Genomic DNA, 19,629 nt, shown 5'->3' with positions numbered 1-19,629 from the left:
GATTTTTAAATTAATTAATATTGGTATAATCATAAACAGGCCCAAAGGCGTATAATATTTTGATTGTATAAACAGGTTACGAATTGGAGATGGAATAATTGTGGATATGATTTGTCAGTGTCAAATTTGACGTTTTTTGACACTGACAGGTTCATAATAGGTATAACTATGGAGTGTGGAATTAAGAGGAGTGACATCTCTTATGGTAGAACTGTTGCAAGAGTGTCCAGTTGTCAGCTATAAATAATAGTTCCAAATCTCTCCAGAGTAGCGCTAGAGTAGCTAAGAACCTAGGCGTTATTGACGGAGTGAATTGCGCTGTCTATGATTTGATTTTTTTGTTCCAGTACTCTAGGTATTTTAGCGCCACTTATTTAAGAATTTTTGATGACACTTTTTGGTACATGGAGATTTCGTTCCTTACCTCCACCTTCCGTAGGTAGATCCTGTTATTACAATCAGAATATGTTTCCTAATCACTTACCACGACACGACGATATACTATTATGGCAAGCGGCATAGTGGGACTATTATCGGCCGCGATCACATTTTTCTCTGAATTTCATAACAAAATTCACAATAATTTGTTTCAGAGTCAGAGTTAAATACTGAAATCCGATTTCAAATATTATATTTGAAAATATTATTTTTATTTTATAAAAGTGATTCAACAAAATCTCCCAATATAACCAGAAACTTATGAAAGTTATTAATAAAAGAAAAATACGATTTGAAGTAGTAACGGCTTTTGAGCTTCGTTACAAGAATAAAATCTTAATAAAATTTCTAAAAGAGTAAAATCCAGATGCCAAACGAAAAATTCAAATGAACACTCTACATTTTCCCTTTTCGCGATTCTAAAATTGAAATGGTGCCGTCAAAATGTTTCCTAATTGGAATGTTTCTGTGTTAGACTGTTCATTACCGAGTTTATTTGTACCGTTATTAAGTTCTGGTATTTTTGATTCTCATTCAAACGCTGTCAATTACGCTTCTTGTTTAATATTGCGCGGCGTTTTATAATTATACGTACGGTTAACTGGTTAGCTACGCAAAGCTAACGAGAAATGTCAATAATATTACATAGATCCATCTCCTCGTTTGCCTCCTCTACCATAAAAAAAAAACATGGTAGTTTTGTCATCATCGTTATCCTATGTAGAAAAACTCGCGGGCAGAAGGTAGTGCTAAAATAAACGAAAAGGATATTTGAAATATATTTCTTTTTTGTATTCAAAATTCAAAAACTTAAATTGTAAGTAGGTACAGTCACTAACTTTAATTGTTTTCACATCGTAAGTATTGACATCCAAATTAGCTTGAACCTGGCTCAACAATTAAAGTCCGTCACCACACGCGTCAAGGGCTCTGTTACAGGTCAATCAACATATACAATAACATGACGTCTTAGTGACATGAAAAATAATTAGCAACAATAAAAATACAACAGCCAACCTGGGTAGCCATTACATTATAAAAGTCTTTAAAAAAATAAATACTGCAATTATTCAGTTGGATAGAAGCAGACTTAAATAGCTTTTTTGCACACTTGAACAGAAAGCGTTTACTTAGTCAAACAAAAAACAAGCACTTAGTACTAATGATACGTCGAATAACGAATATACTAATGGTACCTAGAATTTCGTAAATTTCGTTTTCGTGTGCATGCTATTTGCATGACAAATTGTGGCAATGTCATCATGAAAAATTTATATGAAAATATGACGTTCTAATGACTCTCTTTCACTTGTTCTATTCAAGTTAATGCAAAGTCAGCCTAGGCGAACTCTGCAAATCTTAAAAGTTATATTATTACGGGTCGTTATAGACCAAATACAAACCATATTTTTTATGCAAACATTTTCTCGTCATTCGGAAAAAAATCTCATTTCCAGTTGGCACTGAGGCTATTACCGCAGTCAGCGCCGTATGTAATATTACTTTCAAAATTGCAAATGAATATTTATCACGACGTTTTGTCCTTATTTCGTATTTTTCCTTGTTACAGAAAATGCCTTGAAGATGGAGGAACATACCCACGCACCGCGACTCAATGTAAAGATTCAACAGAAATATATAACTGGCACAAGTAAACATGTATGTTAAGAAGTTTTATGAGAACATTAGAACTGAGAGAGTGAAGAAAAAAAGGAACCTGAAGATGGTACGAGAATTGAAAAGGATTGTTTAAGAGCAAGTAACAATGCAAAAAAGAAGTTCCAACGCAGTTTGGGAAGAAATTTTAGGAGCGAAAATAAAACGAGCGATATAAAAGGTAGGTAATAAAGGTAAATAATGGGGGCATCTATTCGACTCGGGGATATTGTTAAGGTGCGCTCTCTTATTGTATTATTCGTAAGAGGGAACTTAAGTGTGGATAGAAAACTATATAAAATTAAACATCAACCTTAACCTCCAGCTGCCCTTTATCTTTAATAATAGTTTTGACATATGAATGACTAGAGGATAAGTATATCGGCACAAATTTAAAATAAAAACTCTTATCTTGTTTTGTCAATCAAAAGAAAAATGTGCTATCTATATAATTATGGGATGCATAAGAGTTCTGTTACTGCCTTTCAACTTTGAGTAGCAGTACGAGAATTTTTCAAAATAGTGACGATGTGTTACTTTATGATGCTACAAATGGATTTGGTATGATTTGATATCAAGTTTTTTATGAGTTTTTATACAATTTAGTTAAATTAAGTTAAAGCCAAAAGCAAGGCGAGAAGAAGAGAGAATTTTCGAAAAGAATATTCTCCAAAATTGAATGGAAATATGTAATAGAGCATTTCTTCGGCTTAATAATACGCGATCGATCCATTTAAAATCATTTTAAATACATTCAAATGACAATTCCAGAACTTTTTTGTGTGTATTTTTATAATTACTTTTTTTTTCAATCATCGAGCTTTATTCAAACACTATTTTAAAGAATTACCTAATGCATTTATTTATAGTGAAACTTAATGCATTACTTATTAAACAGCAAGAAGCCGAAGTTTAAAAGTCAGCATTTTCCAGTACATTTTGCTATCCAAAAGCGCCACTACTAATAACAAGTCAATTACATATGAGAGCGTGGCCGGCAAAATGTCATGTTATTCATATTAAGATACAAGCAAATCTCGACCTTACGGCAATCGACAATGTGGGACGTTTTGCCAGCCGCGGTCACATATATTGGATTCGAAAGCGCTGGTGGCCTAGCAGTAAGAGCGTGCGACTTGCAATCCGGAGTTCACGGGTTCAAACCCCGGCTCTTATCAATGAGTTTTTCGGAACTTATGTACGAAATGTCATTTGATATTTACCAGTCGCTTTTCGGTAAAGAAAACATGAGAAAACCGGACTAATCCCAACACGGCCTAGATTACCCTCTGGGTTGGAAGGTCAGATGGCAGTCGCTTTCGTAAAAACTAGTGCCTACGCCAAATCTTGGGATTTGTCAAGCGGACCCCAGGCTCCCATGAGCCGTGGCAAAATGCCGGGACAACGCGAGGAAGAAGGATAAGGAACGCCGTTCTCAACTACTTTATCATTTTCAGACGACTGATGGCAAATGAAATCTTCCAAAACGTTAGCGCCAACGCTAGCGCCAACAATGTCACCGATGACGGCGGCGATTCCGGCGTGTTCTTCAAGCTCCGCGTCAGCGTGCTGCTGCTCATCGTCATCATGGCGGTGCTTGGCAACCTGCTTGTCATCGTCTCTGTTATGAGACATAGGTATGTTATCTTCAAGAATATAATTATGGTTTCAATCGGTGTCACTGATAACCATCATTTGTTTGATACCTTCATAACGTTATAACTACCAATGCCACTTTTATTATTACTATTGCTAGTATGATGTTTAAATAAATAAATAAATATTATAGGACATGAATACACAAATTGACTAAGTCCCACAGTAAGCTCAATAAGGCTTGTGTTGTGGGTCCATAGACAACGATATATATATAATATATAAATACTTAAATACATAAATAGAAAACACCCATGTTTCATCTCTATCATTATGACTATTTCTATAACAACCAATATTACCGCTATAATTTTGGTTGTGAGTAGACGTCATATATGAAAAAAAAAAAATACCAAAGCCTTCAGTGCCCGCTTGACCATCCGGGCAATGGTGGCATGGGCCATTTTTGTAAGAATATGCAATCTCTTAAGAGCTTACGGTGCCCTCTAGCCAACTTTAAGGTAAAAACAATATGGTTCGTACAACTTATCCGAACCAACTTAGGTGATGGCGTTGCCATCAATACTAATATTAAGTGTATATATATCTTTACAGAAAACTACGCGTCATCACAAACTACTTCGTAGTATCACTGGCCTTCGCTGACATCCTAGTAGCCATGGTGGTCATGCCATTCAACTTCAGCGTACAGTTCTACGACGAATGGCGGTTCGGTTCCGTCATCTGCGACCTATGGAACTCTTCCGACGTCTACTTCACATCCACCTCGATATTGCACCTATGTTGCATATCGGTTGATAGATACTACGCCATTGTGAAGCCTTTGAAATATCCAATCAAGATGACTAAAAAGGTAATAATTTGGTTGATTATTAATTTTATTGTTAGTGTTGTTTTGTTTTGCTGTAATGTTCATCATCATTATTTTATCTGTCTATAGAATTTCCATGATAAAATCTTTTAAATTTATTTCTAAACAACTTTATATTCATATTCATTTATTATATAGTTATGAACATAATTACATAATAAGATCTTATAGTTATACAAAGTTAGTAAATTCATGATACCCTGTTAGTTATATCTAACTTAATATCTAATACCTTTTAAAACATTTCATGATATCTACCTACTTCATCACGACACTGCAACTACACTATAACATTTTGAAATTATTCTGCCTTAGTAGTAAACTTTTAATCTAAAAGTGTAACATTTGAGAATACTAAAGCCACAGTTGGGTGATTATAGTTAAAGTTTTAGGTTTTTAAATTGTAGTGAGAATTTTCACACTGCACTATCCTTTACCAAAGTCATTTAAAAGCGATTGCACTTGGCAAAAGGACAAGTACGCCGTTGACCCAATTTGCACGAAATTCACTGCTCTAATTCCATTGCCATTACCTAGTTAGCAATAATGATTTGTGCTGTGCTCCGCCGCTTTCTGGCCACTAATTGTATCTCAGTTATGATTTACTGGGTCTAGAAATGTGTAAGCTGAACATTATTTTCTCGACTATCCCTCTGGGTCGAGTTTATCTTCTTATTAAAATTTAATGAAATGAAGTCAAATTAGTTCTATTTGAAGTAAAATATTATGTTATTCAATTTAAATTTCGTCATTTAACATGTTCATACGCGTTAATTTTTTTCATTGAGTTGGTTGCGGTTGATTGCTTTTTGAAGGCATTCGGGTTTTTTTTAATGGTGCATGATGAAAACCGAAAAAAATACATTCACTTGTTTGCTTTGCGGTAAAAATACTCGTAGTGCATGAAATATTTTTATTTGTGGTATCATCGAGTAATGCATGTGGAGTAAGAAAATGAAGCTGGATGCTATAAAGGGTGTAGGAAAAAGAACAAGAAAGTTCAAAACACTTTTTGCTTTCAGATGGCATTCGTCATGTTAGCAGCTACATGGCTAAGTCCAGTCACAATATCCTACGCCCCAATCTTTATGGGGTGGTACACAACGAAAAAACACTTAGACGAGCGAGAGCTTCCACAGAACGCCCATAAATGTGACTGGGTAGTCAATAAGCCATACGCCGTAATATCCAGCTCGATATCCTTCTGGATACCTTGCACGATCATGATCTTCACGTATCTAGCAATATTCAAAGAAGCGAACAGACAGGAGAAAGCGCTGCATGCAAGAGCTGGCAACGCTATGCTCATGCACAGACATTCAAGAGAAGTTGGAGATAAAAATGGTGCTTTGCACTTAAATGCAAATACACCAACCAAAGATAGGAATATACTAAAGATGAAGAGAGAGCACAAAGCAGCAAGAACTTTAGGGATCATCATGGGAGCATTCATTCTCTGCTGGCTTCCGTTCTTCTTATTCTACATAACTACAGCATTATGTACAACCTGCACATATCCAGAAGTGCTCACAGTTATCATGTTCTGGACTGGTTATTTTAATTCTGCGCTAAATCCAATTATTTACGCGTATTTCAACAGAGACTTTAGAAATGCTTTTAAGAATACTTTAGCGTGTGCCTTCTGCAGTTTTTGTAAAAGGAACGCATCGGATCTTGATGCCATGGAGAGGTTGGACCGGCGTGGTTCTGCAAATCTGAGGGTGCCTGCGGCTTCAAGACGGGCGTCCGACCTGGCATCACTTTGAAAACCCAGAAACTCTAACGAGTCAAGTGTGTAACACTAGTAGTCAACGAATGGCCAGCGTACTTAGATTAGTCGTGACTGATAGTTCAGTGAAAATGTGTATAGAACTTTAAAGTATTTTAGTAAGACTAAGTAGGAAAATAGTCAAAGAAATTGTAGCATATTTTGAAAACTGTATGTCTGTTTTGATTCTTGTCCTAGCTATTATGTTTAATTTAATTTGTAACTAACATTGCTTTTAATTAATCAGGGCTCACAATATCAGAAGTGGAATTTCAGATCGCGTAATTACTGAATGGAGCTTAAATGTAATTAATTGATGTTCATTGTTCATTCAGAAGTGGACACTTAAATTAACGAGTTGTGTAATAACCAATAAAAACAGACCTGACGCTGTGTGACCTGATCTGTACAGTTAATTTATGTTATCTTTAACTTTAATATTTATGTAAACAAATTTATTCAAAGTGTGGATGTTGAAATAGGCTGATAGATATTTTAGAGGCCTAATTCATTTGATTGAAAGCCAAAGTAACGATGTAAATATAAATTAAGATTAAACCAATAGAAACATTTTAATTAAATGTTAGGCTTAGAACTACTGTAATTATAGAAATATAAAGTTTCATATAATTACGATACTTAGGGAAATAGCTAATTGAAATTATATAAAAAATGTATTGTATAATAGAAAATTAACTAAAAAATTAAACATTAAAATGCAAAAAGTATTTTAAATTGTAGATCATGTATTTTAAATAGTAATTTAATTTGAAGAACGTTAAAACGACGGGGATACAGTTTTAGATATGATTATAAATTATCATCACTTTAATAAAATTTTAGACAGTTAACCATGTTTTGAATTAAGAAACCAAACTAGTCAGTTTTGATTTGTGTTAATTAGGTATTACATTAGGGGGTAGACTTTGTATAGTAGTAATTAAAAATGAGTGAGTATATAGTTTTGTACGGTTCTGTTTTTGTACTTAGGTATCAAATTTTGTCACAGGTTTTGTCTTAGATTTGGTAATAAGTAACCATCGTGTCGATTTCTTTTGTAAATTATTTTTGTTTTGTTTTGTTGTTGTTTAAGCATCTACTTTATTTATTTGTTGTTTTCAGTGAAATGTTTTCTCTAACCTGAAGATGCTAATAAATATTTTAAATAGTAAATACAGAAATGTGAATAATAAAGGTAAGGTTTTAGAATATAGGAATAATGATGTAGATATTAGTATATACACAGTCGTTAGTTTTTAAAATTATTTTATTTTAACTTTAATAGGAAGATACGGTAAAGATATGGGGACAAATAACGCTTCAATAGAAAAAAAAAAACGATTTTAAAATAATTATCGATGTGCTACAATTAACTTTTTAACAAATCCGTTAGATTTGGTGTGTCAGTGTTGTGTCAAAATAAATCTGTTTTAAAATTAGTAGGTTTTTAAATAATAAAATGACTAACTTACTAATAGCAAATATTCTGAATCTTGGCTTCCCTTTAAACTTCGTTTTCATTAAATAAAATTTATTCGTCTTTCCAGTTACAAAATATGAGGTTATTTTTTGTATATTTAAATAATTTACAATATCATAATGTCAGAGGCAGAAAAACAAAAATTTTGTCAGAATTATTCTTAAAATAAAGTTTAGTCAAATCAAACATCTATTGTAATATAAAAATGACCAAACTCAGTAAAAACAAATTATTTCATCTTGATTTTAATTATTTCAAACAATACCTTTTCTTCTAGAACAAAACACTTTTTTAATAAAGTGAGGACTCTAAGCACGAATAATTTCGTAGATCGACCCGCCTTTTTCTATATCTATCACATGCGAATATGGAGGGTCAATATAAGAAATTCTTCGTTCTGAGCGTCCTATCTTAAGCGAAACTTTGGCTACAAAAAATATTAAAAGACAGTGTTTTTCTTCAACGTTTATTTGCCCTCTTTAAAAAACGCTAATGTAAATTCAATGTGTCTTCCTTTTGAATAAGTAATTAAGGCTCAAAACTTATATAATTAAATAATAAATGTAGAATTCTGAAATTAAAAATTAGGTATATAACGAATTTTTAATAAAGTTATTAATAGCCAAAATTTTAGCATCAATTGTAGAGCTGCGCCCAAAAGTAATGTGTATTTTAGAAAATGAAGTATCATTGGAAATATTTATAGGAAATTTTATTTCCTAGAATAATAGTAGTTAGGAACTATTTAGTAGTAAACCTTGTAACTTTTTGGTATGTCATTTTAAAATTTCCAAACGTCACTGGTTCTCGCATATAATAAATTAAATATGTCGCATATGGGCTGTAAATGTAAAAAAAGTAATAATAAATGGTTGTGACTTCTTTAGATGTACTATGTTCTAACAAAAATCATATCTCTGAAATCGTATTTTTGTTACTTATTTATTTTCTATAACATGAATAACAAATTTTTACATTCTCATATTTTATGTAACTTTAAATGACGTTTTTGCTTTAAAGACTTTTAATTTTCCAATAATATTCATAACTATATAAGTAATGTTTTAAATATCTTGCATAATATTTAGTTTAACATTAAATTTTGGTTGATATCCGTCCAATATTTCTTGTTAATTTCTATCTATGTCTTCTAGCTTGATGTACTCAAAAGATATATAATATGTGTTAGCTTGAAGTATTTTGTAGTCAATGCATAAATGTGAAATTAAATGTGTAAATATCTGTCAAATGGCATTACCATAGTTACTTATCATTTTTAATATTAGACGTTTTTCATACAAATTAGTTGAATCCTTTAGCCTGGTTAACGGTATAGGTAAATGTTAACAACACAGCAATATTATAACTTTAAATACAATAATAGCATATGTTATATGGGTATTAACATTGAAAAAACATTAATGTTTCACATCGATAGTTCATAAAAATATATTAATTTAATAATTGTCTTTTTCGATATACTTTTTAATACGTACAAGTAGTCCGCGCACGAAATTTCGATTAATTAAAATAAAAACACGAAAAATGCCGTTACAGAGTAAATTAAATACAACAAAGGCGAACTTATCCCTGTCTATGATCTCTTCCAGTTAACCTTTGAGGAAATGAGTAGACCAGATGTAACGATGAGTGAATCATAAACAAAAACAAAAGTGTACAATCACTGAAATTAATGAAATGCAAGTTTTGAGATAGATAAAACCATGAGAAGAGATAACCATAAAAGAATGCATACATATATAAATATAACATAAATAAAAAAATATTCAATGTATAATATAAATAGATATGAATTCGAACCAGAAAAGTAAAGGAAATTAAAAAAAGTAGAGGTACTAAATGGAATTATACTATAAATATGAACAGTGTTGGCCGAACGTGAATTGAAATTGACAATTAACCATAACAAATTGAACCATAAAGCGTACCGGACGGTTACAGTTTACGGTTCAATTTGTAATGGTTAATGGTCAATTGCGTTAACGTTTCGACCAACACATTATGAGAGACCCGCTTCGCCTCCATGCCCCGCGCTCGGTGCACACCGTGGCGCCCTCAACCCTAAAAGTTCTCAGGCACTTGTGCGTAGACTGCATGCAGTACGTAAAATGTACGCGACTTTTTTAGACGTTTATATTTTATTTTAAATGTCACTATTAACAAATTTAATATAACTGTGTGTTTAAGTTATGACTGCAGAGTGATGCTTTATTTATTTAGTTTTAACGGTTATTCATATATTATATTGATTAAGTATTTCTGTTACATCCTATTTTGGACTGTGATAGCTTAGAATGTTAAAAATTCGATATATTGTTTATCAGTTTTGTTATAATATTATTACTTAAGCGCAATCACCAAGTAATATATATCATATATTTGAAATGTATTGACTCTCTAATGAATATTTATAATATTTATCATCCAAAGGTGAATTTATATATTTATTAGTTGTACATAATCCCTTACTTGCAGATGTTAAATTATTGATTTTAATATTGTATTTGTCAATGCTGGAGGGAAATAAATCGATGCTATTTCACTTGTTTAAGAAACTGATGAAAGGAGTGGTTTAGCCATTAGGTACCTATGTTACCTAATAATGTGCGTGTAATCAAATGCTTTTTGCAAAATAAATGACGATTTCTTTCGTATATAATATGTTGTTGTTTGATTTCTATAATGTGAACATCCTTAAGGCGCGGTGTATAGTAAAATGCGCTATGTTTAAATCGATATTTACAGGCTTGTACAAGGATTTCATCGATTATTTTCTAGTATGTATAACTTCAGTCTTTGAACTAGCCGTATGCTTGTCAGAAACACGATGGCTCATCTTTTTCTCGATAGATTTTTGCTTTGAAAATATGCTTAAAACTGTATTTATTTCGATATTTTAGAAGTACTATGATGAATATCAATATGAAATTTACTTCATTTAATAGCTTTTAAGTAACTTTAACATTTTGCTTGTCAGTTTATCGATGCGTTAAATTTTTCATTCATAATTATGAATTCAACATTTTGTCTACTAAACGTTACCCTGCGCGGCAATACCGTCAGTACGCCAGTACGCCCGTGACCACTGTCAGCGTCGGACCTGTGCTAGTTTAGCGGACGTTACATAAAATGGATAATCACACTATAAATACACAAATATGTTATACACACAATGTTTTCATCACTCTTACGAAGAAAAAACTAATTTTTAAGCTAATTGATTCTTAAATACGGTGACATTTCAGACATCCATCCGTCATATTATCTTTTTTGACAAGTTTTACACACGCATCTGTCCGGCATACAGCCACGATTAACCAAATGATGAAATGGTGCCTTGCACCCGAGTTAAACACTCTACTTTTCATTTTTAATACGAGGAAGGTAAAATACATGTACATTTTAAAAAACACTGCTAAGTATAAAATTCAGTAGTACTTATTTCGTGAGGGGTACCTACTTTTAATTATCAATTTAGGTAAAATAATATTTTAAATGGCTATTACAGTAATAATAAAATTGAATACCTATTTTTAAACGTAAACAAATAAAATTAATCCGCGTGTTTCATTTATATAAGTCATTATATTGGAACAGCTTCATTTTTAACACATACAGGATGCAGGAGATATACTGGATTTAAATAGTGCTTAGTGAAAGGTACCATTTCACGTTTTTGTGGAAGTGCTCAAATGGCTGTAATAGTTTATGTTATAAGTGTTGAATTTGTTTGGTATTTCTGGTTTATTAATTTTCATATGGTATACACTTAAGACTTTATTTACAACATTTATCAACTATTTTATTTTGTAAGGTGAGCAGGAGTGATATTTACCCTTCAAATTCCATTCAAAATTTTGCAAGTGCTCGGTTCGGAAGTTCGTATATATTTATACCTCTCGCCAATATTTTTATTTCACTGGTTAATTATTCTGTAAATTCAAGAATGTCACTAAATTCCATTTTTGATAATGTTAAACATAAAGTCCTTTGTAAAAGTTTGGTATAATACTTTTATACCATGCTATTTCTGTTTTGCATGAAATGAAAACTGGTGACATTTTATTTCTTTTTTCAAGTATAAATTTCGATGACACTCTGCCGTCAATTTCAGGTCTCAGCCAATTTTACCTTCTTCTTTAAAACCTTGGACCTTGTTATGTCTTTGTGATATGCTTTTACTATTTTTCCTGCCAATACAAAATATAAGTGGAAAAATCGATCGAAAGTTTCGAAAAATATATTTTCTTCATTTTTGCATTAGGGTGCTTATGTGTAATATGTATATATTAAAATAGTTTATTTTGAAATGAATCACTAGTCAAGGCCTATAGTATATCCCTTCAAGTGGCAGAAGCCAAAACGTAAAAAGTAGTCACGTGGCGGGCCCCGTCGGGTGTTCAGCGCGGATTTAGAGAATATTACAAATTCAACTATTTTAACGCCTGGTTGACGTAACTGGTGACCGAAGAGCTGGCGGCTTCCTCGCACAACGTATCAGTATTGCGATACAACGAGGAAATGCCGCAAGCATCCTTGGTACAATGCCTCAAGGGCCTATTTTAGATATAAGCTAGTTATAGTAATCATCTGTATATATCCATTATGTATATTGTTTCGAAAAATAAATAATGTCATTTTAAGCTTATCTATGTATAAAAGTATATATTGAAGCATATATCGTTAGAATAAGCACTAAATACGCTATTCGAATAGAACAATTAAATTATTGTCTTCTTCTTCTTGGTCCCTCAATGCTGAGGATCGTGACATCATGTCCTTCTGTTGAAGTTGTCCTTGTTGTTGTTAAATTATTGTAATGTTTATGCATTTCGCCACATGCACCTAACTAATCAAACCTAGCAACAGTGACAGTTTTCCAGTTTCCTTATTAAAAATGACTACCACCACAAAACAAAGTTATGATTGGAGGTAATTGTTAATTAATTTTCTACGTAGGACTTAAAATTCAAAGGTTAAGTCATAAAAAGTGCCCGTGAGGAAACGGAATTTTTTTAACCACGTATTCCTGAGGTCATAAGAAGAATTTCATGTACAAGTTTAAGTCAATTCCGCAAAAAAAAAATTGTTTATTTTTTTAATTTTTGTATGTTTTTAAACATATTAAGTTCATGTTCTTGGAAAATTTATGGATTAATATAAATTGGTACATTTTTTTTCGTAAAAATTAGTCTATTCAAATGGTACCTTGTGACTTTGATATCTGTCAAGAAGGTAGTCTAGACTAGGTCCCAAAGTGGCGACTGGCGACATAGCCATCAAAAAGGCGTTATTCACTAAAACACACTTTTTATTATTATGCTTATGTTTTCAGTTATCTCAATACCAGCAAAAACATGCTACCTTTTTACTTTCACTTCCACAAATTACTTAGCTTTGCTAGTATTCTTCCTTTTTTCACTACTTGCCCGAAATTGAGACTTCTATTGCATTTTTAAGGTCAACTAAGTTTTGAATAGGTATCTATATATGATTTAAAGCAGACAGTTATAACTTTTGTCTGAATTAGTAAGTAATATTATTTCGACACAAAACGATTTGGTATCATTTTAGTAGGTTCTCAATTTGCCGCGGTATACTCTAGTATTATATATAATTATCAAATTTTTAATTTCATTAAGTTTAAATCATAATCAATATAAATTTCCGGAAAAGATCCCAGAACTAACAACCCAGAATACGGATGGCGTCAGAATAAGGACGTAGGCTTGCTGCGAGCGCGGCGCGCGGGGCGCCCGCCTGCCTGCTTTACCACTTCGTCTGCTTCACCCCCTCAAAAACCTAAAATCTGTCTATAAGAGCGCCTTAAGCGTCTACGTAGAGTTGCGGTTACCACACATGGAGCAATATTTTACATGATGTAATAGTACATTGTGCAACGAGGGGGGTAAGTGAAATTTTGGATTAAAAGTCACAACTCCCTAGCGAGTTATGGCTTTTTTTTTCACAATCCATATCTCCCCGGAGAACAATATAGGCCTTTGTGCTTTAGTACACCTGCATGAAATAAGACCTTTTTCGAGCAAGTGTGAAGAAAAGTATTTTGTCACGTGCCCTACAACGTAATTCAAGTTTATTAACATATTTAATAGATATAAACAAAGGTACTACAGCAATAACAAATACAAAAATAATAATAACTAGCAATGTAATAAAGGCCCTTGACTTGATGCATGGTACCAGCGATGCTGGCGGCATTTTCTCGTTGTATCGCCACGCTGAAACGTTGTTCGAGGAAGCCGCCAGCTTTTCGGTCACCAGTTATGTCAACCAGATGTTGCGCGATTTCTGCAAAAAAATTGTGCGTGCTGGGACCCCATGGACCTAGAGTTTCAACACCAACAGAAATGTGAATAATTTAGGATTAAAGTTCAGGTACGGACTCCAATATCGGACATTTCTCAATACACCGGTATTTATAATATTAAAATCCGACATCAGTCCTAAACACCAGAATTTCGGAATAAATACCAGTATTCATATTGATACTTTACGTCTTTTCAGTTTTTTTTTTGCAAATTGCGTTTCATAAAATAAAAAAGTAATGTATTTTTCGTTTCATCAAATAAAAAAGTAATGTATTTTTCGTTTCATCGAAAAAAAATGGTTTTAATTCGATATATTCACATCAATCGCAGTTTAACCTTATTTTTTACAATGTAAAACGAAATAAAAAAGAATTAATACCGGAATTAAGATATTCCGATATTGGTCATCTTAAATAAATATATTACAATATCGTGAAAATCGGTCCCAAATTCTGGTTTTTCGGGATTCCGGAATTCCGGTACCTATGTCCCTACTTGAGTTAATCCTTGTTAATCGATTCGATACAGATTGTAAACTCATCGAACGCATCCAGAACCTAGTGTAAATTCCTTCGATAGCGTGCATTTGCGTTAAGTCTCAATTTGTATGGGATTTAGAAACAGCGCGCCAAGCGGGACGTTTTGGAAACTCAAAATCCCATAAAAAGTGAGACAAATCAAACGCGTACGTCACGTCTCACTATCGAATAAATTTACACTAGGGGAACTGATATTGAGCTTTGGCTGTCATACTACATCAGCATCGGCCCGGCAATGCTAATGTGTGGTAATGGTAACCGGTTTTGAATACCAAAAACCCGATTCAATTTTGACAACTTGTTACGCTTTTGATCTTATCCATAACAAGTTTTTAAATCCTAATTTAGCTCTGATAACTGATAAGGTTAGAAATACATTAAAAGTGGAAATTCACTGTCCCGGAATAGGCTCGAACTCGCGACACTGGATTACTAGCCTATGCTCTGCTAACTGAGCTACGGAGACTTCACCCGAGGCATAGGTAAATAAGTGCTCACTCCATACATCAGTTTTCCTACCAAAACGCTTATTATTTTCGTAGTCGTCGTCTAGCGTCAAGTGGATTTATCAGTACCGCTGCTTGGCACTAGATGTCACGAGTCGAGTGTCGCGACTGACGAAAAGTGTATTTCTCAACAATTTACAACCAATATTACAATCAGAACGAGTTGATAATAGAGTTCCAGCTAATCCGGTTAAATAATATTAACTGAAAATTGTTGATTTCACTTTTCGTTCGTCGCGACATATTTTTTTTTTTTTTTAATTTATTGGTAAAATTCAACATTTTACATGTCATTTTTTCTTAACCTAGGTATAAATCGGAAAAAAAAAAACTAAAAATAATTTAATAATTCATTAAAATAATGGTTCAATGACCAAATAGGTACAATTATTATGCAATAGGCAGTTATTTATGTGAGTGGGTCAATGATATACCTAGTTCATTGAGTGATTTCATTTTCTCAAAAAATTCTTCAATGGTGTAACAAGCCATGAGTAACAAAATATTTTTCAGTTTATTTTTGAAAATTGCGTCAGATCGTGATTCTTTTATATCAGCTGGAAGAGAGTTGTAAATCTTGGGCCCCAAGACACTAAGTGATTTCCGAGCACTAGCGAGTCTCCGAGATGGTACGACTAGCAGGTGCTGGCCACGCGTGGTCCGGCCAGGGGCGTGGTGCTGCGCGCGAGTCGGATGCGACGCAAGGCTCTGCCTAACGTGCAGGGCGACTTCAAGAATGTGATATATTGTCAAGTAGCAATACTGACAAATCCGCTACTTGACGCTAGATGTCGACTACGAAAATAATAAGCGTTTTGGTAAGAAAACTATACTGTATGGAGTGAGCACTCTATGCTTACCTTAGAGAAATATCTCTATGGCCGAGGACAGCGAATATTTCTACCATATGCGCCTTAGGAAGGCGCCCTAGCGACATCTACTGTGTTACACTTCTTAAATGGCTAACGGAGTTTCCAAGTCATATTGGAAATTCACCATCAGTAACGATAACGGGTTCTCGGGGCCTACCGCGAAAACCGAAATTCGTGAATTGCAGGGATCTTCCTCTTTTACTCTCTTTAAGACTATTAGCGTGACAGAGAAAAATGCCCGCAGTTGACGAACTTCGATTTTCGCAGTTATAGCCCTGATATGCTAAATGAGTCATCTAAAAGGTATGTGACTAGTGCGCCAACTAAGGATGCTTATTATGACTGAGAATTTTTAGAACTGTTTTTTGGACAACCATCTACAATGGCGCCAACTGGTGAGCAAAAAATTTAGCCCTCATTCATATTCAGCCATCTTCATAACAGTATTAAATAATACTCTTCACCTACCGTAAAACCATCCAACTAACTATTATTATGGTCCCCAAATTTAATACCGATCAATAATAAAAAATCGAGATCAATAAAATCAAATGGTAGAATGGAACAGTCGACGTCGCCCAACAACATGTTCTCCCTAGAACAATCGATCGAAGTCGACTGTTCCATTTTACCTTCGATCTTATTATCTATCGGTTGGTATGGTAACACCCAAATAGGTATTTTAGGGTACTACGTTTGAGCTATTTCTTCAATTTTTGTAAAATTTTAGAAATAACTGCGTCATTAAAAGGGTTATTCTTCATATTTGTGCCTGCGTCTAAACTCCGTCAAACCATACTAAATGTATGAGAAGTTTGACCAAGTTGAGCCTGACCGCAGTCATATAATTTGAGTGTGACCCAAAAAATAACATCTGAACGAAGATATTCGAGTTAATTTTCACCATACTTGGAAATTCTGGACTATATTGGGGTGGTTTTATGGTACTTTTTACAAGCTTTTATTTAATTCGCCCTGTTAGAGTCGGACCAAGATAAGTTGGCAGTGATTTTGATAGCGAAGACTGTGCAAGTGTTATTTTAACGGCAAACTTCTATGAAATTATCACTTTCTGTGCTTTCAAAATCGCCCCAACTTAGCTTGGTAACAGTATGTATGTTAGTGTGGGTCAAATCTCGAATGCTAAATTTGAGCCACTTTGCGATTTCCTTAGCTGAAATTTTGCGTACATCTGTAAATCGGATGGCAATGCAATAGTATGATGACATCGAGCTGATCTGATGATGGAGACAGAAGATGCCCATGGAAACATGGTAATTGTGTTCTACAATTCTATCAACATAGAATTGTCTTGATGAGTACTAGTTGCATGTGAAAAGAAAAGTGTACCAAAAATTAAACATTTGCCAATAACTTATAAGTTTTATCATTAGTTTACATTTAATAAAACCATTACTTCCAGATGGCTTTCATCATGTTAGCAGCGACCTGGCTCAGCCCGGTCACCATCTCCTACGCCCCAATCTTCACTGGCTACTACACCACCGCCGAACACGCCCAATACAGAGAAAACAACACCAAGACCTGTGACTGGGTCGTCAACAAGCCTTATGCTGTCATCTCCAGCTCTGTTTCCTTCTGGATCCCTTGTACGATCATGATCTTTACTTATGTCGCTATCTTTAGAGAAGCCAACAGACAGGAAAAAGCTATAGCAGGACATACGAGACTAATGCAAAGACATTCAAGAGATATTAAAGACAAAAACATCCTGAATATGAAGAGGGAATATAAAGCAGCAAGGACGTTAGGAATCATCATGGGCGCGTTCATTATATGCTGGCTCCCATTTTTTCTGTTCTACGTTTCAACATCTTTATGTGACACTTGCAAATATCCTGAGGTTATCAATCCTATAATGTTCTGGACGGGTTATTTCAATTCTGTGCTTAATCCTATTATTTATGCGTATTTTAATAAGGAGTTTAGGAGTGCTTTTAAGAATACTTTGGCGTGTGCTTTTTGTAGTTATTGTAAAAAGGACGCGTTGGACTTGGATGCTCATGAGCGTTTGGATAGGCAAGGATCTAATCATACTAGGATGTCAAGCACAATACGAAGAATTGATTCCGATGTTTGAAATGGAAAATTAAAAAAATAATAAATAATGATCCAGCCTATATAAGTCCCACTGCTGGGCACAGGCCTCCTCTCATGTGCGAGAGGGCTTGGGCTATAGTCCCCACGCTGGCTCAATGTAGATCGGGGACTTCACATGCACCTTTGAATTTCTTCGCAAGTGTATGCAGGTTTCATCACGATGTGATGTGGGATGAAATATTAAATGTAGCAAAATTTAAAGAAGGACTGAGAAGTTGACATTGTTTTTCTTTTTTTTCCTGGATTTAAAATCAGTGAGGCCGTAGCGTTTACAGTAGGTAGATATTTATAAGGTTTATGTAACTGAGGTCCTACCGCGAACACCGAAATTCGCATCCTTCTCTTTTAGTCCAATTAAGGAGGTATTAGAGTGACAGAGAAAGATGCCCGCAATTTGGGAACTTTGGTGTTCGCGGTAGGCCCTTAGAGCTCCTAACGTACGTAACGTACGTTACCTACGAGTACGAGTATAAACCATAATAACCGAAATGTATAATATATGTATGAACTGTATAAAATTACACAATACCTCCATACGTAACGATATCAGGGCAAACATATATAATAGTCATTGATATTATAGATAACCATATCAGATAGATATGTGGTTTGGCAGAAGTATATTGTAAATATTTATAAGGCATGAAACGTGAATAAACGTTTATTTATTTATTTTTTTTTTTTTTATATATTATTTTTAAATTAATACCAGAGGATTGAAATGTCAGTTTATGTACAAGCAGTACCGTATTAGATAGATAGAGATAGCTAAGGTAGGTAAATATAAGTAGTTAACTTAATTATTGCTTAAATCTTATAGTAATGTATCTTAGTTTTGAATATAAAACAATTCTACAAAATCACTTTTTCACATCACCAATTCGGAAAAAGGCTTTTTTTTACCTGCTAGGAGGCACTTTTCTTCCCCGATAGGAGGTATCAAATTAACACTTTTCAGTTCTAGGACATTTTAATATTTTCTTAATACTACTTAAAAAAAATCTTAAATCATATTTTTTATCATTAGAATTTCCTCAAATGTGTCACATAATAGCAAAATTATTTGCATTTTGGGTGTAACACACTTGAATCCCTCGCTACGTTTAGGGTTCAATTCATTCGCCGTAAATGTCTTTTTTTCCCTTGTGACACAATATAAATAGTTTCACAGAAAACCCTGTTTAAAAGAAATATTACTTAAGTACCATAAAGCTTCCGGCTATAGTCCACCTTAAATAATAAATAAATATTGAAGAACATAGTTTTGGATGCATTAATTAATGGTTTTTTCACTACAAATAAATTATAACTTAAATAATTTTTCACATCAATTAACATTAAATAGAATATTTATTTATTATTAAGAATTAATTAATCTTGTTTATTTAAGGACCCCTCTTAGGATGAAGGC

General features: G+C 33.6%; 2 protein-coding genes and 1 long non-coding RNA gene across 4 annotated transcripts in view; 2 read left to right on the top strand and 1 right to left on the bottom strand.

Annotated features, from left to right (window-relative positions):
* Positions 1-18,770, top strand: part of LOC133529545 (octopamine receptor beta-2R-like) — a 312,683-nt gene extending 293,913 nt beyond the window's left edge. The window contains exons 4-7 of one of the 2 annotated variants that reach the window (XM_061867289.1): positions 2,009-2,275; positions 3,552-3,731; positions 4,306-4,564; positions 17,521-18,770. In XM_061867289.1, the coding sequence (XP_061723273.1) occupies positions 3,559-3,731; positions 4,306-4,564; positions 17,521-18,198 (1,110 nt within the window). In that variant the 5' untranslated portion in view covers positions 2,009-2,275; positions 3,552-3,558 and the 3' untranslated portion in view covers positions 18,199-18,770. Of the gene's footprint in view, positions 1-2,008; positions 2,276-3,551; positions 3,732-4,305; positions 4,565-5,604; positions 10,513-17,520 lie in introns of those variants that run through there. The other variant, XM_061867288.1, reaches the window with a different exon arrangement.
* The window catches only part of LOC133529539 (uncharacterized), a 408,510-nt gene that overhangs the window by 101,944 nt on the left and 286,937 nt on the right, over positions 1-19,629 (bottom strand). The gene's annotated exons all lie outside the window — the stretch shown is intronic.
* The window catches only part of LOC133529557 (uncharacterized), a 469,399-nt gene that overhangs the window by 198,855 nt on the left and 250,915 nt on the right, over positions 1-19,629 (top strand). The window lies entirely within an intron of this gene.

Source organism: Cydia pomonella, chromosome 21, assembly GCF_033807575.1.
Source record: "Cydia pomonella isolate Wapato2018A chromosome 21, ilCydPomo1, whole genome shotgun sequence".
NCBI classification, from domain to species: Eukaryota; Metazoa; Arthropoda; class Insecta; order Lepidoptera; family Tortricidae; genus Cydia; species Cydia pomonella.
The sequence above is the reverse complement of the archived record's forward strand: the minus strand, read 5'-3'. Positions and strand labels throughout refer to the sequence as shown.